This window comes from Sycon ciliatum, chromosome 12, assembly GCF_964019385.1.
Source record: "Sycon ciliatum chromosome 12, ocSycCili1.1, whole genome shotgun sequence".
In the NCBI taxonomy this organism is placed as follows: domain Eukaryota; kingdom Metazoa; phylum Porifera; class Calcarea; order Leucosolenida; family Sycettidae; genus Sycon; species Sycon ciliatum.
The window spans coordinates 10309408-10332970 of NC_088654.1; the positions used below are offsets into that span (position 1 = coordinate 10309408).

General features: G+C 46.0%; 1 protein-coding gene across 1 annotated transcript in view; it reads right to left on the reverse strand.

Annotated features, from left to right (window-relative positions):
• Positions 1–3010: 3010 nt before the first annotated feature.
• Positions 3011–23563, reverse strand: part of LOC135828454 (protein slit-like) — a 60178-nt gene continuing 39625 nt past the window's right edge. Inside the window, exons 9-13 of the mRNA XM_065340903.1 lie at positions 18728–19084; positions 17892–18017; positions 14859–15140; positions 11730–11888; positions 3011–4787 (exon numbers count right to left, since the gene is read on the reverse strand). Coding sequence (XP_065196975.1) covers positions 4300–4787; positions 11730–11888; positions 14859–15140; positions 17892–18017; positions 18728–19084 — 1412 coding nt within the window. The 3' untranslated portion in view covers positions 3011–4299. The remainder of the gene's footprint in view (positions 4788–11729; positions 11889–14858; positions 15141–17891; positions 18018–18727; positions 19085–23563) is intronic.

A 23563-nucleotide genomic window follows, 5' to 3' on the forward strand; every position in this document is an offset into this window, starting at 1 on the left:
TGGTACATGTACATGATGTATGTACATGTATATTTAATGCGTGTTTGGTATGTGGATAAAGAAATGGATAAGCTTGGTATGTTTCTGACAAATCCACTGCTTTTCGAGCAGAATTTGCCAATTTTTCGACCATTATCCGCCAAGGGCGACGCCATTTTCGCCTCTCCCGGATTCGTAACCATGGTAACTGATCTATCTCCCTGGGTTTCTTTCCCACATCTAAAATCGGCGTCCATGCTCTCTCTCTCTCTCCCTCTCTCTCTTTCTCTCTCTCTCTCTCTCTCTCTCTCTCTCTCTCTCTCTCTCTCTCTCTCTCTCTCTCTCTCTCTCTCTCTCTCTCTCTCTCTCTCTCTATCTCTCTCTCTCTCTCTCTCTCTCTCTCTCCTCAACCATTCTACCTAACCTTCTCTTGTCTTTATCGCTAAATCACCCCCTTCTTTAGGCTATGGTGCGCAACCTCACGTTAACACCGAGACCGGCATAGGTCGGTGTTGTGGGCTTGCCTCACCAGCACAGGCTTGCTTTGCAACCCCTACTCTCCCTGCTGTTTTGTTATTGTATACTCTGTTGTCTTCTCCCCTTCTGACGAGTAGGTTGTGTACTTAGTAAAAAAAATAAAATAAAAATTCCTCCACCTATCATCTCATACTTGTGTTTCCCAACTGCAGCAGTGCAAAAACGCCAATCCGATCCAGAATTGAACATCATTCCCGGCACCCAACAGCTCAGCTAGCCGCTCTACCTCACTCTACATGGGATGAGCTCACATTTGCCATATCCCAGGGTCAGCAATGTCTGGACCATGGTCAACACAGGGTTCATACAAATCCCTGGTCAACACACTGGAGTACTATTCATAGACGCGAGCAAAGCATTCGATAACATTGAAATATAACAAAACACGATCAGCCCAAAGATGATCAAAAGTAATGGAATACAGAAATTGAACAAAGAAAACTCTTGCGTGGACGAAGAGTTGGTATTATTGGCACTCCTGGTGCCGTGTCAGCCCTTTTGACACTGGCTCAGTCCCTACATTTGCTTATGCTGGACATACAATATAGGTACAGCAGTGCAAAACAAAGGGATAGCTCAAGCCAGAGTGACAGAGTGACAGAGTGGCGGCCAGAAGAAGGGAAAGACGAGAGAAGAAAGACTCGAAGAAAAAGAACACAAAAGGAAGGGGTTGGATTGCACAAAATGTGCTAAGTCCCATCTACAAATCCATTATTCAGAGAGTTTGAAAGGGAGATGTACTATCGTCCATCACATACATGTATGTCCACCATAGTTCGTATTTTGTCTACCACCAGTTCAGCATGATACGTTCGTGGCATTACATATCCTAGTTACCTCTCTACACGAAAAGCAGCCCAGAATGTCCCTCCACCTATCATCTCATCTCTTCTCCCCACAATTCTGTAAAATTAATGATTGTCCGTTGACCAACTCCAGCAGTGCTTTTAAAACAGTTCAGCTAACTGGCGCTCTGCTCACTCCACATGGTATGGGCTTCCATTTGCCATTATTATCTCATTGGCAGCATTGTCTGCACGATGGTCAACACAATCCATACAACTGTCTGGTCACGAACTGGACGGCTATTCTAAGACGAGAGCAAAGTATTCGTTCATAAAAGACAGAGAAAAAGAAAGAAAAGCATTCACATCCACCTGGCGGGGTCGGCCACGTACCACTCTGCCACTGAGTCTGCACCAGGACCTGCAGCGTATGGGGGGGGGGGGGGGGGGGCACTCAAGAAACGCGAGGACCTTGAGAACGCCCATGCCATTTCCCAGTCACGACAAGAATGGAAAGACCCATGCAGCAATGTGATGAAAGCAAACATCAATGCCTAATGCTGCTTTCCCGTGTGGCGGCTGCGCATAACTCATTGATCGACATATTCCGTGAAAATATTACCCTGCAAATGAATAGGAATGTAAACAACATACCCGTGAAAACATAACCCTTCATGCGACTAACACAACTAACACAACTAACACAACTACAACTGCAATACTCATGAGATCAACCTAAAAACATTTTTGCAGCTTACTTTCGTACAGTTTGTAACTTTGCGTTCCTCAACACAACTTGCAGCTTTTCTTCTTCTTTTTTTCTCTCTAAAATATCCTCAACTTTAGTTCAGTCCTACAGTGCTGGCAACTGAAATCCGACCCCCCCCCCCCTAGCGGTGCGCTAGCCGCGTTAGCGATTCGTACGAGACGCTAGGGGGGTCGGATTTCAGTTGCCAGCACTGTAGATCGTAATATGCATGCATTCATTGTTTCGTCACGTGATCATTAGGCCCTGGCGGATAATGCTCGGAAAAGTAGCGTTTTCTGCTCGACATTCTGCTCGTCTTCTGCCGGTATTCTGCCCCATTCTGCTCGTATTCTGCCGGATTCTCACGCGCTTGTTAACACAATGGAGCCGTAAATAGGCGCCTGCAGCCCTCTCCGCATTTCATAGCTGGTTCTGCACAGTATCTGCTCCTTCTTCTGCACTTTTCTGCCGAATTCTGCTCATTCTGCTCCTTTTCTAAAATAACCCATATTCTGCTCGAAATTCTGCCGGCATTATCCGCCAGGGCCTAGTGATCATCGAGCAGCTTATGCGAAGGCTAGCCAAGCTTGCTAGGCGATGCCGGCGCAGAAAAGCCTATGATAATAAATTATTATAATCAAAAGAATGGTGTTCTGGCTGCCCGTTTTGGAGCCATCAGTTGCCTGATGATCGTAGTAATACGTGAAACTCAGAGACTGAGTTGTGACAAAGCTTCCAATCTCTCTTGTGTACACGGCTGTGCCATACATGCATGGGTATTGAGCACTCTTCGGACAGTGAAGCACACCACTTGACTAATAATCCAAAGAAGCAAGATCAGCCCAAAAATGATCCAAAGTAATGGAATACGGAAATCGAACTAGAAAACTCTTGAAAAGAACTCACGAAAACTCCTGCATGCACAGAGAGTTAAGAAGAGTGGTTAGGGAAATGGTTCTAGCACAAACACACACACACACACACACACACACACACACACACACACACACACACACACACACACACACACACACACACACACACACACACACACACACACACACACACACACACACACACACACACACACACACACACACACACACACACACACACACACACACACACACACACACACACACACACACACACACACACACACACACACATACACATCTGTTTTGTTATGTGGGAGAATATAATTATGTGATGAGAATTGGGTCCATGCAGAAAGAACAGAATGTAACTACACACAGTCACTATAATAATTATAATGCAGCACAGAGTGTTGTACACCATTGAACTGGAGATGCGAGCAAATGATGTGCCTGCTTTAGCCCCTGCATATGGAACTGTTCCACTGCAGTGTTAAAAGCAAACTTTTTACTGAAGTGCACAGTCCAGGAGAGAACGGTGCGAGAAAACAGGACGAAGGAGAAGACGTGACAATACAGGGGAGGGGGGGGGGGGCAAATCTCCCACCGTGATGGTTTCGGGTTCAGCGCCAGGAACATGCATCAAATGCAACATATTCGATAGAATAGAAAAAAGGAAAATAAGTACTGAAGTTAATATAAGAAACTTAAGGGCAGCCAATTGAGATGGTGAATTGGTTATTGCTGCAGAAGAAGTACAGGTACTAGGAGAGAGAAAGAGATCGTGTGCATGAGAGAGAGAGAAAGAGAAAGAGAAAGAGAGAGAGAGAGAGAAAGAGAGAGAGAGAGAAAGAGAGAGAGAGAGAGACGGAGAAGGAGAGGGAGAGAGAGAGAGAGACAGAGAGAAAGAAGGAGAGAGAGAGTGGGAGAGGGAGAGGGAGAGGGAGAGGGAGAGGGAGAGGGAGAGGGAGAGGGAGAGGGAGAGGGAGGGAGAGAGGCAGAGAGAGACACACACAGAAAGACAGAGAGAGATAGACAGAGAGAGAAATAGAGACAGACAGACAGAGAGACAGAGAAAGAGAGAAAAATAGAGAGAGACAGAAAGACACACAGGCAGACAGACAGACAGACAGATCGGCAGACAGACAGGCAGACAGACAGACAGGGGAAGAGAGAGAGAGAGAGAGAGAGAGAGAGAGAGAGAGAGAGAGAGAGAGAGAGAGAGAGAGAGAGAGAGAGAGAGAGAGAGAGAGAGAGAGAGAGGGGGGGATAGGGGAGTGAGATAGAGATAAAGATAGTGAGAGAAAGAAGAAGGAAGATATAAGCCAATTGACTTACTAGAGAAGGCAAAGTGAGGGCTTTGTATGGTCACCATCTAGGTGGTCATTTCATAATCCGATTCCTGAAAGCTGGGAAATCTCCCGTTGGACTCCAGATGTGGGGTATGTCCACCGTCTTGTGGTATGCCTGTGTTCGCTTGAATGCCGTATGCGTCGTTGCGGACGAAGCCCCATTGCTGGGAAGTGTCCCTGTATCGCGCCTGCTGAGAATTGATGTTGGTGGACCCATCCGGCGGACTGCTTGCAACTGGACCAGAGGTGTGTCCAGTGTTGGCGTTGGCTGTCGAAGGTAGAGCTCGAGGATTGCCCAGCCGTGGATGGCTTGCAAAGTCAGGCCTGGGGTGAAGGATAACCTCCTTGAGCTCTGGATCGTGCTTCGCATTTTCTGATTGCATTCTCTTGTCACGCTGCTTCTGTTTTCTCCGCTTGATGAACACTAGAAGGCTCGCAATGGCACAAGCGAGTAATATGGCTCCCACAGCTAGCGCAGCGATTTGAACAGTTGCCATGGTCCTTGTAACACCTGAATAGAAAAAATTGAAGGAAAAAGATTTTTCCAAAAAATCTCCTAAATCGCACCGAGTTTATGTAAAGCCGTCAAACTGAAGGTTTAGTTTAATGGTTACACTAAGGCGGATATGCAATTCTACCCGAGAACGAATTTCCTCCCTATGGACAGTATGGTGTTGTGAATGTGGGCCAAGAGCGCAGTGTGGAGTGGTGGAGTGCTCCAACATATCAATTTGCCGATTTTGTCGCAGCTTCTATGGTATACTGCGGCTATTGCCATTTTCAGTATGCTGCAAATTTCCCAATAGAATTTGCGAGTTGCTGAACAAACAAGAGGGCTTGGAAGCTCAGGGCCCTACGCTATGCTTTTTTGTCTAGCTCACCGCACATGTTATTAGAACTGATGGAAATGCTTTTTTTACTTTGATTGGCTACATCATTGTATTGCAAAAACGTTTCAATCAGTTTGAATATGAGTTAGGCAAAAGTATTTGTAGAATTTATTGCAGATCGTTATTTTTCTCGGGCTGTCCTCGAATCGTTTTCAAACCGTTCATACGAGAACGGCACATTGTTTTGAACCGTTTACACGAAAACGAAAAACGGGCGATCAGCGGCCTGGAGAGTGGAGTTATCACGTGCTGGCTGGGCGCAAGGGCGGGAAAACAACACGTTAGTTGCAGTTGGTCAGTGCTGGTGGTCCCGAGGGTTGGGTATTTCCCGCGAAATATAGTCCTGCGCGGAATGGTTTCCATGTCCGCGCTCTGTTTACAATCGTTTTCACTGTTTTCACCGTTTACGCGAGAACGAAAACGTTTCAAAACACTTTGAAGTGCGTTTCCATTTCGTTCCGTTTAGGCATCGTTTTCGGGCGTTGTCGTGTTGTCACATTTCAAGCCAGTACAGCCAGTGATGTTGTCCTGTTGAAATACTACAATTTCGACACAAATTACACATAACACGAAGCCGGGTTTTGAAAAATGTACGTATCTGCCCCATTTATTCTTTACGACTTGCTCAATGGTCCAATCTGCCTACTAATAACACATTTATAGCAGGGGTTGAGCACGGATTTGTGTGCAAGGCCGAGATCCCACTAGCAGGCTGGCTGGCCTGCCTGTGGACCAGCCCGGGAAGCGCATGTAGGCCAATAGCATAATATAACATATATAGAGAACTCTCACTATTGTGTATAATGTATATTTCCATCAGTTCTTATAACATGCACGATTAGCTACGCAAAAAGCCTAGCGTAAGGCCCTGAGCTTCCAAGCTCTCTCGTTATTAAAAGCATGTCCGCTTAGGTGGAGGGGGTGCCACTTTCGCTTATGCCATTCAGGATTGATGTTTGAAGAGTAATACAATACAAAGAAATGACAGAAATTACGTGACAAAAGCCGTTAGCAGCAATCCCTAATGGGTTCGTCCTGTGGTCTGGAAGCGTCGTGTGGTCTCGTCGGGTCAAATGAACAACCTATTAAACCTATTGGCATGACGGAAAACTTAATCGAAAGTATGAAAAAACATAGAATATACATACATACATACATACATACAACATGTCTTGCGGAATCACGCGGATCACGTGAATCACGAGAATCAGTCCTGTTAGGTGGGGCGGGCTCCACGCCCTGCCTGTAGATCCGCTGCCATTGTGCGGACTGCGTCAGCATCTAGTGGCTGGTGGAGGGTAAGTCCATGCCATGATGACAATTCCGTCTGCAAGACGGTTACCAAAGTTGTCCGAGGTCGACCCTGAAACGTTCAGTGCCCTCGTCGTTGGCCAAGCGAAGATACATATCCACTGCCAGCTGTGGAGGAGCAGTTGGGGCCAAACGAAAGATATGGCCAGCGAGACTGTAGCGCTGCCTTGTGATCATCTCGCTGATAGGGGGCAGCTCTGCAGCGCTTGTACAGAGTGTCATTGCTGATTCTCTTCGGATATCGCATGTCGATGATGCTCCTTAGCTTGATCCTGTGGAATGGATGCATTCGTGCGAGCTCCACCGTCGATAGCCCCCCAAGGTCCGCAGTTGTAGGTGAGAACAGGGATGACGTAGGCGTTGTAGCCTAAGATCTTCACGGATCTGGCGTCTCCGGGTCCAGATCTTGAGGAGTGAGTCATCTCATACAACGTGATAAGGCCACCAATGTTTATTCTATGTTTCGCGTCAGTTCAAGTTCCATTATATCGCAGTGCATAAACCAGTGTACAAACTGTCGTACTCCCTGAAACATAAACGCATCGCGACAATCATTACACTGTTGGAAAGGTCTTGAGCTCATCCTTCCGGGGATATAACGTTTGTCGCGATAGGATAAAGAATCACTGATTGGCGACAGGATGAACACTGAAATCACGGCCCGAAGTGAACGCGCATTATATCGCAGTGCATAGACCAGTGTACAAACTATCGTAACCTTGTGAAACATAAACGCATCGCGAAAATCAATACACCGTTGGAAAGGTCTTGAGCTCATCTTTCCAGTGATGTATGACTCCCTTAGTATTGACTCCCATAGATTTTTGCTATACCTAAGCAGTCAAATATTCCTGCATGTGTCACTCCTTAGGGCTATATTGACTGCTTATATTTGACTCCATTTTAGCGATTGAACACATGCTTTGGTTAGTCGTGATACATCTAATATTGACTTCGTATTTGGTCAATATAGGAAATAAAAGACCTCGTAAAAGACCGAGGCGAAGCCGTAGTCTTTTACGAGGTCTTTTATTTCCTATATTGACCTCGTACTCAGTCAATATTAGATACATAAAGATCGTCGCGATAGGATAAAGACTCGAAAGGATGAACACCGAAATCACGGCCCGGAGCAAACGCGCATTATATTGCAGTGCATAGACCAGTGTACAAACTATCGTAACGCCGTAAAACATAAATATATCGCGACACTCAATACACCGTTGGAAAGGTCTTGAGCTCATCTTGCCGGGGATATAAGGTTCGTCGCGATAGGATAAAGAAGCACTGAGCGGCGACAGGATGAACACCGAAATCACGGCCCGGAGCGAACGCGAATGTTTTGGTTCATGACTTTGCAGTTTTTGGAGCGTGCTAGGGGATTTCCCTTTGGCACGATGCATGCGTGATGGACATCAAATGAAGGCCTTGGATCTCAGCTTTGCAGCGCAGTTCGAATCGTGAAAATCGGTAGAATTTGGGCAAATTGAGTTGTGCCGTTCCGAGGCACGGTGGTGTAGTTTGGAGAGGAGGTGGAAGTGGCCCTGGTGTGTCTATATCGCTGAGACCTACCATGATGGATTTGCTTGGTCCTGATCTTTCCAACGAGCCCAGGATGATGAAAATCCATCAAGTTGGAGTGAATGAGAATAAATTTCGTTCAGACCTGTGCGCGCAAACTACACCAAGAGAGTCAGTGTGCTGGACAGCTGGCCAATTGGAGAAAAGGGCCCATCTGGATGGTCGTAACTTGACTGCCAGGCTTGAACCATGTGCATGATTTGCAGCTTCCCTGTGTAATCAGCGGCTGCATTGTAGGCTGGAATTTTGGGAGAAAACTGCAACGTCACCCACGACTCACATGGTATGGGGCTATCTGCTGGCAGAAGTTTGGCGGCTTGTTCAATACAGTCAGGCACTGATATTGCAGCTGCCATGTGTACAATTTGACCATGACACCGATCATCTACAGCAGCCAATGCTTGGTCTTGCAGGAACCGGTGACATTCGTCCCAAATAGATCATATCGGCTACTTCTACCCTCGTTCAGCTCCCGCAAATCAAACGCCTGATCAGAATCCTGAGCCAACGCTACAGCAAGTCGCTGGTGGACGGCTTTATACATTGGGCAAGCCTCTTGAGACATGTCTCCGGAAACATAGCGATACATGTCCCTTAGGACCATTTGTGTGTTCGCGAAATCTCTCCTCATAGCCCAGGTCGCATATGTTGGAGTGTCTTCGCACTGTTTCACCAACTGCATACTTTTCGTGGAATCAGGATCAGCTAGGTCTACCGATACTTTCCAAATCCACCAATAATAATACTTCCTCCGGAAACTAAGACTCCGTGACTTTTTGACATGAATTTTCAAGGAGTTACTGTGCTCAACAAAAGTGTTTTTTTGGACGAGAAACACTTCAACACATTCAATCGACATATCTACAATACCTGCAGGATTGATTAGTGGGAGTAGAGTCTCAGTCTGGGTCGTCATCGCTCGACTCATTACCGCTGAAACCGTTCCAAGTGGCAGGTTGAACGATGCGATGTCGTATGTCTAGGAGAAGTTTCTCCGCGTCGTTGATCGTCTTTGCTGTTATCTGAATTCCTTCTCCAACATTTCGTCGGAGACCACGGTAGTGCTGCAGTACTGGTACTCATTACCGCCTCCGCTCTCGCTCGAGGATGCCCGGAACAACAAACACAGGCAACGCCAAACATTTCAAATTTCCTCCAAGGGATATCATAGTCGTACCAGCACTTCCCGACTGCCGCGACCAGATCTCGCCTTCTCCTTTGTGACCGAGGACACATCGTCGAGGCTGTTGGAAAAGGCGAGATCATCCATGTTGGGGTCTGCGCTTTGAACGACTTCTATTTTGAACTTGTTCATCTTGCTCTGCTGCGCGAAGTGACAATTGTCACATCTCTGCGTCTTGGGGTTTTGACATCTTGCCGACCCGCTCGCATGCAGACTGGCAGTTCGGGATGGCTAAGATTTGAAAACGCTAGCTGCTATTGATAATTTATGTACACTCTTCTTGCTCCTCGGTGCCATTGTCCTGCTCTGTCAAGTCCTGGACTAAAAATAGCTACGACGAGCAGTTAGCGCAGTGCTTTTCTTCCCATTGCGCCTGGTGGGCGAAAAATGAAATACATGTTCGCTTTGCTTTGTTTGCAGCGTCGACACCCTTGCTCTGCGACGACTGTCGGCTTTCCAAAATATGAATCATGCTTTCCTATGATTTCGAAATTTCATGTCTGTGTTTCAGGCTGACAGAACCAGAGAGCGAGCGAAATAACAGCAGGGAAAGGTTGTGAAAAAAGGTTACGGAGTTTTTGTTTCCGGAGGAAATAATGATAATACTGTAGTATTACAGGTCGCATGTCTCCCAAATAATGGGTTCCACGCATCTGTCAACTGTTTCACCATGAAATAGATTGCAGCAGGAAGAATAGAATACGAAGAAAAAAATGTATACAGGTTCTAGCACATGACTAGTACATGCCATTTTTTACACCGATGTACATTTGTCAACGAAGTCCAGCCATAGCCTTTTTTCCCGTGCAGTGTTGAGGCAATCCTCGAGCGTGTGTCCGAGAGGGGAGATGTCGGATTCCACCACATCACTCCACCGAAGCCTTGGCCGTCCGCGTGGATGCTTGATCTGTGACGTGTCGATGGCCATGGTTAGCGCGCCATAGGAAGCCGTGCCCGGACCTTCCCGAGCAACATGGCCGAACCATACCCAAAGCACCCAATATTTATGCCGGGGTCATAAGAGTACATCCCGTATGAGAAAGGAAGCTCGAGGTTGAGAATGAACCTATACTTTGTGGCACGGTTACCTGCTGGGACCATGGCATTTAGCTGCACAGGACTGTGATACGGCTCAAGATCACGCTGCGCTGTTTCCACCAAAGCATACTGCCTGCAGTTGTCGCCAGTGCGAATACGATTAGAGTGTCTGACAAGATTGGAGTTGCTACCTGTGGACCTTGTTTGTTCCAAACGCTTGTGCCAACTGTACATGTCCTTTGTTCTCGACTTCATGTACTCTGTACTTCTGCAAGGACTTTGCAAGCGATCTCAGTCCATCTCGGACGTTCGTCCAGGAGGTCACTTGGACAGCAGGTACACTGGACAACTCCAGACAGGTCGTGGACAGATCAGCAATATTCACTTCTGACAGAGGAGGCAACCATTGGTGTCCATGCTTCGCTGGGTTATTGTACTCCGCCTTCAGCAGCTGTCTCAGCTTGAGGCAATAGATGCAGTCTGGTGTAAGCTCATAGAATACTGGTCGCAGTTGCAGAACAAACGATTTGCCAACGCTGGCCTCGAGGCCATTTTTGGATCCCAGCTTCGACGTATGCGAGAGAAAGTTTTGGGTGCGAGAGAATGGTGTGATTCGTCCACGGTGTTGTTGTCTTGGTTCTTGTCACGTGTGTCGTACGTACTGGTCGCTCATTGGTCGTTTTGATCTGTTCGCCCTTTAGCCTGTGTATAGCTGTTAGTCGTTTATGAGTTCGTGGTCTTTCCCTCCCCCGTTCTCTCGCTAAATATTTGCATTTGTGCAGCTATATCAGATAATAACAATGCCTTCCGTGATATCTATGAGTGAGAGGGTTGTGTTGTTGCGGGGAACGGGGGAGCAGGCCCTTTCATGTGCATGATCTTTTTTATTTTCGGAAACAATCAAAACATATGCGCAAAGATGACGCGAAACATAGATTTAAAAAACGATGGCGTAATTAATGTGTTCATCACATGTGGAGAACAAGTTCAACTCTGCGCCCTGGGTTCACTCTTGCATCTAAAGGGCTACATGCTTCTACACGAACTAACAATCATCACTGCGGCATTGCCATAAATATTTAAAGGTTCTATTTCAGGACCCCTCTCTCTCTCTAAGCAAAAGTCAAAAAGCCCCGAGAAAGGATGGCATATGCGCCTCGGAGGGGGAAATAAAAAAATGAAGTAGCATGGATCCGATGAGAAAAACGGGAAGCAGTAAAATTATAGCTAGGTAATCGGGATTCAAATCGCAAAGCTCGCGTACGCGACATCACAAGTACAGGTGCAGACCAGCACCATTAGACTGAAATACTCCCTCTTCAGTGCACAGAAGAGCCATGATAAAATAATATATCAAGACTGTCCTCGAGTCAAGTCCTCTTCAAATTCCAAACTCTAAATATGCTTTACACTATTAGCTCCAACCCAGATAAAACCATAATAGACTCACCTGCTGTGCAGGATGACGATGATGAGAAGAGGGCTTCTCCACGCCAAATTGGCAGGCACACAAATGACCCATCAGTGTCAATACACTGCGATGTGGTCATACAGGGATTCTCAGCAGAGGTTTGACACTCGTTGATATTTTCACAAAAGTCATCTTTTCCTAGGAGGACAACATAAGCATTGACAGTCGCGGATTGTTAGCATCGGTTTCAAGGAAGAAAGTTAGAAGCAATTGCCCCAGTTGTCTACAGATGTTGTCAGTGCAGCTGCATATCCTTGCAGTTGCTAGCTGCTCTTGCTAAACAGTCCTTTTCCAAGGCACTCTCAACAGACAGTTTTGTAGTTTTGTGAGTTTACCGATTATACGAAGGAGGAACATGACAGGAGTAAACATAGAACAAAGCATACGAATGACAAGCACCACTTGAGCAATCTCTCTTTCTCTAGCTGATGACTGATTCCGAATAATCACTACAGCAAAGGAGCGCGAATTTTTGAATAGCGAGTACAGTACTTGGAAGCACTGTAGTATCTTCCTAGTACAATGTCATGATCTGCTTACTGTAGGAATATGTCTAGCACCAGTACATTTCATACACAGTCATATTATTTCAACTCCTCTTCTATCTATATGTGAGGCATCGGTAGCAAGAACCGGAGTCCTGGCGATTTTTCAAAATACGAATACAGGTAGACTCCCTTTAATTCGAACCTCTACTTGCCAGGCCCCAACTTGAAATAATCAGGAACTTTTAACTATCCAAATACAGCCCAATGCACTGATATGTACGAGGTGAATAGCAATTTCTGGACATAAAATAAAATAGAATCCCACTGGCTGTGTGTTTTACATTTTTCATATCTTTTTGTATTTTTTGTCTGGCCTAATCCATCATCTTTACAATTGCTCATGCCGTGATCCCAGATACATGATAACAGGACGTTTTTGCAGGTTATTTTTTGGCCTAAATTTCAGTGTATGGATTTCTGGTAATGAAAACAAAAAAGCGTCAATAGGCATCCTATACTGCACCATTTTGTTATTTTTTCTATTGGTGGACTGCAGTTTGCCTCTTCACACTTCCAGCCACCAGTTCAAAGACTATACAGCACCTGAAGTGCAGTGAACAGGGCGAAGCAAACGAGTTGTCCATTACTTAGTATTTTACTGCGCTTTACTTCCCCTCTTGGACCTTTACGAACCTGAGCCTTCCAAGTTGGAGGGTTGTTGGTTTGCGCCTTGGCGAAGTGTTGGAGCTAGGTGTCAGGTCGCCGAATGTCTCAGCACCCCTTGTCAGATTTGTGCCATTTTGTCGCACTCGCTGACTGTATAAGATCTGGTTACATTGGTGGACAGTTAGTCATAACTCGTAACATTTTTTCCTTCTCCTTTTCACCATAATTTAATTGGCTCACCACCCGAGTTGAATTTTGCACACCTGATGAGCCGTCATGACCTGTATGGCAAAATGTACGTCGTGTGGAACTACTTGTTATTGTACATAACTAGTCCATCATACATGATAGTGGAGTTCAGTAGGATGTTGATGTTTCCATTTGTCCCAATTTGTCTTCGCTTAGCTTCCCCTTTCTACGTTTATTACATAAACATGAGCCTCCCAAATTGGGTGGTCTGTTGCTTTGCGTCGTCGAGTTGTAGTAAAGCCGGTATGTCCAATAGCCTTACTAGTTTCGTCATCTTCAAGTAACTTTCGGCATTCTTTGTTGCCGTGATGTGTAGCTCGTGCTCTTCTTCATTGCGCTTTCCTTCCCTCTTGGACCTTTCCGGACCCGAGCCTTCCAAGTTGGAAGGTTGTTGGTTTACGCCTTGGAGAAGAGTTGGAGCTAGGTATCAGGTCGCCGAATGTCTAAGTACTCCTTGGCAATTGTGTGCCATTTTGTCGCACTCGCTGACTGTATAATATCTGGTTACGTTGGTGGGCAGTTAGTCATAACGCGTAACATTTTTTTCCTTCTTCTTTTCACCATATTGAGTTTCATTTACCTTTTATTATTCGTTTGTTTTGTTTGTTACGATTTCTTGCTTTTCACGCGGTTAAGTTATTTTTATCAATGCGATTAATAGTAATAGTGAAGCGGACATTACAAAATGATGAATGAGAATACATGTATCTAAAATGGTTGTTCCTAATCGATTTTCTTGAGACTATCATCAGGGAAAATCGGTTAAGTTATTATTAAAATTATTGTTTGGTGCAGGTTTTGCGACCTGCGGTTTCTGATTTCTCTTTTCTAAATTTCTTATTTAGTGCTTTTCGGCGTCATTATTTTCGTCTTATTATTTTGCACTAAATTATTATGTTTGTCGTCTTGGTTGGAGAACGAACTACTTCTCTGCTTTCGCCCCGCCACACAACACAAAGGTCTAGGGAAATAGTAACTATTTCCCTAGACCTTTGTAACTATTTCCCTAGTTCTCTGTTGTTCTCTATTTCGGGAGAGAGAGAGAGAGAGAGAGAGAGAGAGAGATCTTTCCTAAAACACACTTTAAAAAGAGCCGACGAGAGAACTGACAACTAGCAACTAACATTCAGCAACTACTAACTGACAATTAGCACTGAGACAAGACTTAGACAACGGAATATATAGTGACAAGACGTGACAAGACGAGAAAGTGTGCATGCAACGGGACAGAAAACGGTGCAGCCGCATGTATGCGAGAGTCAAAGACAGCGGTGCAGCGTGTACCACGGTTCAGCAGCATGTACGACAAAGAGACACAAACGCAGCAGCATGTACGACAAAGAGACACAAATGCAGCAATAGGTACGACAAAGAGACACACGCGCAGCCACATGTACAACACAGAGCTACAAGAGCAACCACATGTACAACATATTGGTGATATTCTGTAGCTTCTGTTTGTTTTGCAGTTGTTCTTGTGCACCCCCCCCCCCCCCATTTCCATTTTTCGATGCCTAGTTGCAACGCTGACAGCCGAGGCCACTGGTCGGTTGAGTTGCTCCCAGCACAGCGGCACGTTGTCCCTACATCCCCCATGTTTTGTCCTTTTCCTCGTATTTTTGTTCTCCATTGTTCCCCAATATGGCTGTGTAAAAAAACGCAGCGTGCTTAGAATCGATACTGTCAACAAAGATCACCAACATACCTTGCCAGCGGAATCCCGTTTTGCACAGACATTGATATGATCCCACGGTATCATTGCATAGCATTTCAGCAGAGCACGTAGCCTGGCCATTACAGCATTCATCAATGTTTTCACAACGAGGAGATGTTGGCGATGTGGATTGTAGAATATCCTGGAAGCCAGCATCACACCTACACTCATACGACCCAATTGTATTTGAGCAAGTTGAGTTCTGTGGACATGTGACAGCACTGCTACCGGTTGTAGAACACTCATTGACATCCAAACATGTTCTCCCAGATCCTGGGATTGGAAAGAAAAGCAGGCACAATTGTTTGAATTAGAATGGATTGGAAGAACTTCAAATTCAAAGAATCAGTCGGGGAAGTTTATTTTTATTTTTTTTATTTATTTTTTTACTATGTTCACATTCCCAGCTCGAAAATAATAAAGAAAGACAATGATACTGAGACTAGGACGAACGTGACAACTATTGAGCAGGGGCTGCACCGAGACGCAGCAGTGATGGTGGGGCATTGATGGCTCTGCCGACCTGAGGTCTCGGCATCACGGCCAAAAACACGCACCAAAAACAAAAGATAGAGCTGTAAGAGTCAGCAAAATGAAAAGAAAGGAAGGGTTAACACAGCGAGTGTGCGGGAGAAACTGTGAGACTATTAACAAATTACAAGGGCTGTTACTGAGAGGAGCATCATCATGGCTGATCATGGCGAGTCGGTTGTCTGAGCCAGTTGTGGTGCATAGATAGGGATAGAGGAGAACGACGAGAGCATCATCATAGCGAGTCGACTGCCCAGAGCCAGTTTGTGCTTCGCAGATGGCGATAAACATTAGTTTTGAATGCTTGTATTCCCTTGCTGTGGGGAGGCTGGGACAGAAGAGCGGCGGGGAGGGAGTTCCTGTCACTAATACTGCAGTGTGGGAACGAGCGCTTTAATGCCAGCGGGACAGATGCAAGCAGCTGGTGTTGGAGCTGGTGGTCATGGCCAATGACGCTACCATGCTCGCTGCGAGTTCTGGGGCTGGATGAGGGGAAATGGCGCTGTGGCAAAACAGAGAGTAGCTGCGGAGGACCAGGCAGGTAATGCAGCTTGTATAGGCAGGCAAACGAGGCAACAGTAGTGAACTGCCCGAAAAAAGAAAGAATTTACAGACCCGCCCGTACTCGAAACCGGGACCTTGCTTGTCATGATCAATGCTCTAACCAACTGAACTATGGAACCAGGCTAAAACTAGAGGGCGCAGACAAGTTTTTCACTCCAACGGCAGCTTACAACATGTGCCACACATACTGATGGCGCTCGGGTCTCCCCGCGGCTTGCAGCCTTTACAAATGCCTACGGGAACGATGTAGGCACAAACTCCAGAAAAAGTTACGCGTTCTGGGGGAAATAGTGCAGAGCGCGATGATTTTGTTTGGTTCGGAGGAGAACTCCAAGACCAGTACGGCTTGTGTAACAAGTAGATATTACATGGAAAGGGTTGTGCCAATGTTGGAATACATGAAATGGCGAATATGGCAGTCTGACTAAGGCAAGCTACTTACAAACAAAGCAATGCACCAAGCAACAATTGTAATGATGCTGAGGAAGTAGGTGTGATCTTTTCCGTAGAAGGAGTAGGTCCGCAATGGGTGGGCCATTTCAATCACTACCGGGGGACTTGACTCTACGCCGTGTGCGGGAAAAAACCCGAACGTGTATAAAATTAATAGAAAAAGTATACTATCGTGGCCGTTCCCGAAGGGACTCATGGCGGCCGCTAGCATCCTATAAACCCTAGCGGCAGATGCAAGGCCTAACGGTGGGCGTGAGGGGATAAGTCTCCCAACCACTGGCACAAGGCTGAGAAACCCCATTAGCGGTACCCAGTGTACCCCTTGTGCCTGGCCACAAACAAGTTTCCAGCTGACTGTGGGTAGCGCACGCCTGGAAAAACCGCTCCAAGGCAGGACTTGAACCAGGTACCTCTCGTATCTCAATCATGGTCTTTGACCAACCTACCGTGCCTGCCTGGTGCCAAGCGTGCATGGATCCATGCAAAAAACTGGCGATGTCATGTCTACGACAGGAGTGTCGGACAAGCTACAGTCACTATGGTATTGACCGTACCACTATTTTCCCCAGTTACCCCGGTAACCATCAACCCTTTGCATGCTGACCTGTTTCCCCCAGTACTCTGGCACTCTTGCTCTCTGACTCTCCTCGTGGAGTTTGGGCGCACTGCTCCAAACGAAATTTTATAATCAGTTCAGTTCACCTGGATGGAATTTCATCATCCTGGGCTTTTTGGAAAGATGAGGACCAAGCAAATCCATCCTGGAAGGTGTCAGCTCCACAGCCCCGCCAGAGTGACATCCACGACCTCCCCAAACTGGCCCACCATGCCTTGGAACGAAACAACAGCTCTGTCACACATTCTTTTTCGGATCACTGCTCAAATTCAACCGATTTCCAAGATTCAAACTGCTCAGCAAAGCTGAGTTGTTTTTTGATGTTCATAACACATGTGCTGTGCCAAAGGGAAATCCCCTGGCATGCTCCAAACAACTGCGAAATAACGTACAAAAAATCGTGAACGCTCCAGGCCGTAATTTCCGTGCTTAATTTCTCGCCGCTCACTAAATCGTTATCCCATCGCGAAGAACTGTATATCACTGGAAGGCTGAGCTCAAGACCTTTCCAACGGTGTGTCGTTTGTGGAGGTCGGATGCTCTTTCACAGAGTATCGAAAGTTTGTACACTGATCGATTCACTGCGATGCACGATGCAAACCAAAGTGCTTGTGTCACCAGAGAACCGGCATGGCGTTTAGGCGCTTGGATACAAGTCATCCGCACACAAAGGGTTACCAATATGCACGTATTGAATTATTTTGAGCTCCGCATCTTGGAATATTTTCATCAGAGTGACCTCTTCCCAACAAGTAAATTGTGCCTTCGATGGCTGGTCGTACCACATTAAATTACCTCTCAATGCCCATGTGTGCCATAGCACTTTCAAACATTGTAATAATCACCACAACAAAATTTACCCGAAAATCCGCTTGAACATTGGCAGGTGTATGACCCTGGTGAATCAATGCACACCTCATTTGTTCCACATGGTGTGAATCCAGCAACCTCACATTCATTGGCGTTGGTGCATTTCCCACCACCTCCTAACAGGACAGGAACACATCCGACCAAAATAAAAAATAAAAACAGTGAAACGGAACATAGTACGCAGCATCTATGCATTCCGAAATCCGGGAAACTGTTCAAAATAGGACAACATAGTGCTACAGCTGTCAAGTATGTACTCTGTTCCTGATACCGGTATGTAACTGATCACATTGCTTGACCACAGAATACCCCAAAGTACCACACCCACTATGAAGTTAATACTATACTTGTGACTTAGAAGTAGCGACTTCAGCAGTGATTTGACAGGAAGTAGAAGAGAAACATACTCCATTTAATATTATTAATTTTTATTAATATTATTAATTTTTGGCTACAAGCGAGGGTCCCTGGTTCGAGTCCTGGTGGTGACAGTCAATTTTTTCTTCAGACTTTTCCCGTTTGTCTCTTTCCCTCAAAACCAGTTAAAAATTTTGTACTGGTGAGAAATAGAACAGGAGCCAGACGTGCAAAGACCATACCCCTTGAAAAGTACATCCCGGATCAAGGGGATTTCTGCCATATCAGGACAGTTTCCGCTGCACCAAGGGCGTCCAGTTAGGGCAGGCTGTACTGTACGGTCAACTCTGATGTAATACATTGAACTGTGATGTAGTCTACATGTACAAGACAAAGAGTACCGTACAGTCAAATGCATCAGATGACCAAGTGTGGATTCCTGTGATATCAAATATCTGTATAGACTCACGGTAGTATCCTGATTTGCAAGTACAATGGTAACTTGCCAACGTATCAACACAGATTTCGTTCATGGCACACAGCGAGGTATTCATCGCACATTCATTTATCTGCTGGCAGTTGGATCCGTTATTCGACAACGTCAGCATGGGCAGACATACGCAGTTGTAGTTCAAGGTGCCTGGCAGTAGCGTGCATGTTGGAAAGAGGACACACTCGGTGCTGTACTGCTGGCGGCAAATGCTCACGTCCTGGCAGCCAAGATCACGACCGCCGTAGATTTTCCCGCTCGGGCACTCACAGAAGAACTTGGTTCTGTTGTCATCATGATAGCATCCCACATGTGCTCCTTTGCATGTGTCTAGCACTGTACATGGAGAGGAGAAGCCAAATATTAATACTATAAAACTCATGGCAAACCAGTCTAGTTATTGTGAATACAAATAAACCTCTTTATGCAGTACCGTAAAAGTCCGTAAATAAGTACGTATTTACTTTCGAATTTAGTTTTTTTTTTTTTTTTTTTGTCACACGGAAAACTGAGCCTCTTGTACGGGCAAAATAACACTTTTTGTGAAGAATCAACACACAAAAAACGAATCATCAGATACAGTATTTACAGAGTCTGTCACTCAGTAGGATCACTGCACTGTGCAGGTTCACTGGATGCGTGCCTCCGCCGCCACTAGCACAGCAGGGGACTCAGGCATGGCAGGAGCAAACATGCTCCTTGAGCCACGCAGCACCCGTACTAACTTTCGGGCGGGTACTGACTTTCGGGCACGAACTAACTTTCGGACCTGACTTGTGTGTAGTGGAGAAGTCATTTTCATGTCGATGTACATGCTACGTGCTGCATGTGCGCACCGTACCGGTACTTATTCCGGGCAGTATGTTTATCGGGCTTGACTTGACTTCAACAGACAGAGCCTAAAGAATGAAGGGGGTATTTCTTTCGGGCAGGTACTTATTTACGGACTTTTACGGTAGAGTTATGCATCTTATGATTGCTAGTCCTTCTAGAGCAACAGTTGGTCTTACCAGTGTTTTTCTAGACCATGTTACAATATAGTAAAATACAGAGTAGGAAGAAGAAGTCCAGCGAACAATTGAAGAGAATGATAGTGATGAATTACTACGGCAAGGGACAAAGGTACAGGTCTTACACAAAGTACTTCCTCCGCGTCATTAATTGTCGTTTCTCAGAGCGATTTTACAAATTCATTTTGTCCACTCGAAGGGCAAAGAAATCAGCTAGAAATTGAGCCCGAGCATTGTCGACGGACCAAGCTTTAGCTTGTGGCCTCCCGCTTTGCTGCACTTGCAGGTAAGGTCGACATCTTCATCATAGTTTGAGGCAGACCCTTCATCACTCAACAATACAGTGGACAAGAGGGGCATTCAAATTCAGGTCAAAAAACTTCGTTTTCATGCGATCCATGCCTCCATGTGGCAGGCGATGATGGCAAACTACTTCAGTAGCAATTTTCTAGTACACTGTAACGACCTTCCAGCGGGGTAGGGTAAGCAGTTCCGCACCTTCTTTCCTTGGCAAGCGCTTCGGTGATTTTGTCGCTGTTTTCAAACCTTCTGCCTTCGCAACAAAATGCGCCACACGTAGCGCGTTTTAGAAATTAGAGAACACTTTGTTCTTGCCATCCTCAACTTCAGCATTTCATACTTCTTGAGGAGAGAGGCCAGGATTCTTATACCCGAGCTTGTGGTCTTGATAAATGCCCACGCGAACGATGTGGGACGGCACGAACTCCAGAAAACGATACGCGCTCTGGGGCGGAATAGTGCGGGGCGCGATGAAGTTGTTTGGTGCGGAAAAGAGCTCCGACAAAGTCCGAGACCATCGCGGCTTCAGTAACAAGTAGACATTGCTCAGGAAGGGTCGCACCGATGTTTGTACAAAAAAACAGCCATTCCGACAGTCTGACTAAGACGAACAAGTCACAAACATCGCGATCTGCAAACCGACAATTTTAATGACGCAGAGGAAGTACACCCATATAGTGCCCAACGCCGGACCGCCCGGATAAACGAGGTTTGAGTGCAGTCCCCAACCTGGATGTGCTGGTATATTATGTTAGCAATACATTAAAGCAAGCAGTGCCATCGAGCAGTGTGGGTTTGAAGGATCAGTCTGCCAAATATGTACTGCTGAGAGCGCACTTTGAATATATATTTTGCATGGTACTTGAAATCCTGACAAACCTTCCCCTGTACGACTCGCAAATGATAGTGGTGAAAATGTCACAAATGTAAATTGGAATTTGGAGGAATTCAGCAAGTATTTCGCATCAGTGTTTTACCGGAGCGACCAGCCAACGCTTTTCCCGGCACAGCCTAACAGTAAGGTGAAAGACGAACCATTTACCTCTGAAGAGATTAGGAAGGCCATCATGCACCAGAAAATCGGAGGCGCTGTTGGATGTGATGGGATCAGTGCGGCACTGCTACGTACGGCTTCGACTGTCATTACTCCATGGCTGACTACCCTATTCAACTCCATTAAGGAACTCCACTATTGCCCACCTGACCTTAGATGTGGCCTTCTGGTGCCAGTATACAAACGAGGAAAACCTATGGGTGCACCGAAAAGTTACAGACCGGTCATGCTGCTATCAGTTGTTCGCAAGGTGCTGACCCGCATCATCACCATGCGTTCACAACAATCTACCACCTCATATGTACGTGAAAGTCAGGCAGGCTTTACACCCGGACGCTCCACGGCTGACGGAGTTTTCTATACGCGTGTCATGTGCGAACGTGCACTACTCGGTGACTGGAAATACTCTGCCGCACTATTAGACTTCAGCGGAGCATTTGATACCATTGTCCGTGAGAAGGCGTTGGCGCGATTTTCAGACTCTGGAGCTGCCACTGATGTCGTTGCCACTCTGATCTCGGACACGACGGTGAGAGTGAAACTCAGTTCTCATTTAGGCAAAGCGTTTGCTACAAATATCGGAGTAGTGCAGGGGGATCCGCTGTCTCCCATCATGTACAATGTGTATGCTGAGGGAGCCATGCGCCACCTTGATCCTATACTATCGCACTTATCTTTACCAGCACCAACCACCCAATATGCAGACGACACAACAATCCATGACACGGAGAGGCGAGAAGTCGAGGAGATTGTGGAGAAATCAAGTGAAAAATTCAAAGAAGATAACCTAATGTTAAATATTCAGAAAACACAATATATTACAGTAACTAAAGCCGACTCCTCTTGGCGATCTGTCAAGCTGCTTGGCTCTTTGTTAGGGTCCGCAGAGGATATTCAGGCAAGAATAGGTGCTGCGAATAGAGCGTTCGGCTCCATTTCGTGGAAGCGTCATAAACTGAGCTCCAGACTTTGTATGTTCTCTGCCCTCATTTTGCCTATCCTGTTGTATAACTGCGGACTGTGGGCCCTGACACAGCAACTCAGTAATCGGCTGGACGCATGGCACCGCAGAAAATTGCGGTACCTGCTTGGTGTGGTGTACCCTCACCACATGTCGAATGCCAAGGTGTACGCCTCAACGCGACAAGGCCCAGTCAGCACTACCTGTCGCAGACGTCGGCTGCTCTGGCTGGGCCATGTTGTTCGCGAAGGACGTAACTCAGCATCCTACCAAGCACTGGAGATGGCAATTAATACCCGGGACATCAAGCGCCCACGTGGCCGACCCCATCTCAGATGGATTGACAATATTAAAAGTGATCTAAAGCACGCCAATATTGATATTTCTGACTGTTTTGAACTGGCTCTAGACAAGAAAGAATGGCTGATGCTTGTGGAAAAATGTGCTGCGCTTGCGTAGTTGTTCTTGCTGCGATACGTTCTAACAATAATGAGATGCCTTTTGTCGGCTCTTCTGCCTGGATTTCGTTGACAGATGCGTTAAGCCCATGGATCCTTCCATGAGTGACATGCGAACTGTAACTCTTATTATTATGGTACTTGAATTTTGAATTCGCTGTACAATTTCCTTTGCCTTGTGTTGTGTTCTTATGCACACCACTAGACAAAAGGAACTAGTTTGGTGACAAGACTTAGAAACTAATATTATTTATTTACATTCCCAAGTGAGGAAGAAGAGCAAGGAGAAAAACAACATGAATCCGGAATATGGGTGCGTCCATGCGTCCAATCGAGGCGTGACGTAATCACGTGATGCAAGGCGTGTCACGTAACAATACGCGTTATACGGGTGATAGCAACTTGAAGTGCATGCACACTACATGAGTAGCTAGCATGATACATCACCTTGCTTCACCTATTTCATTGTTGCATACTACTAAAAACTCCACAGCAGCACAATCAAGACAAGGAAGGATGTTGCTTAACCCAATTCCAAATTTTTCTGCCACCTGCTGAATTAAACGGTCTTCATCCGAGCAGGCTGGGAAAGCAAAAGGATTTCTACACTTCAAGCTACATGGACAAGTAACAGTCACTGTAGAGGCGACGGTTTCAAATAGGACATAGGTTGCAAACCGAACGGACTCAATATTCACTTTCTCTCTTGATATTTTGATTAGAAAACATAATAATATTATGTCACAGTGAGACTACGATGTGTTATACTCCGAGCCAAAAGTTCATGGCTCTGCGATGACCAGAAGCGCCATACCAAGCAGGTGAGTTTTTGACGTGTTGCTTCGCACTGCGACTTGAGTCTTACGACTTTCGAAAAATCAACTTCTCGTCGCAGGTAAACTGCGGCTCGCCTCTCGCTAATAAAGCACCGCATACCAATCAAAACTAATGGAAGCACACACAAGGCTTATTGTTACTCTGTGCTGGCCGTCGTGGAGCGATAGCAATTACCTAATTTCAGACCCAGAGTGA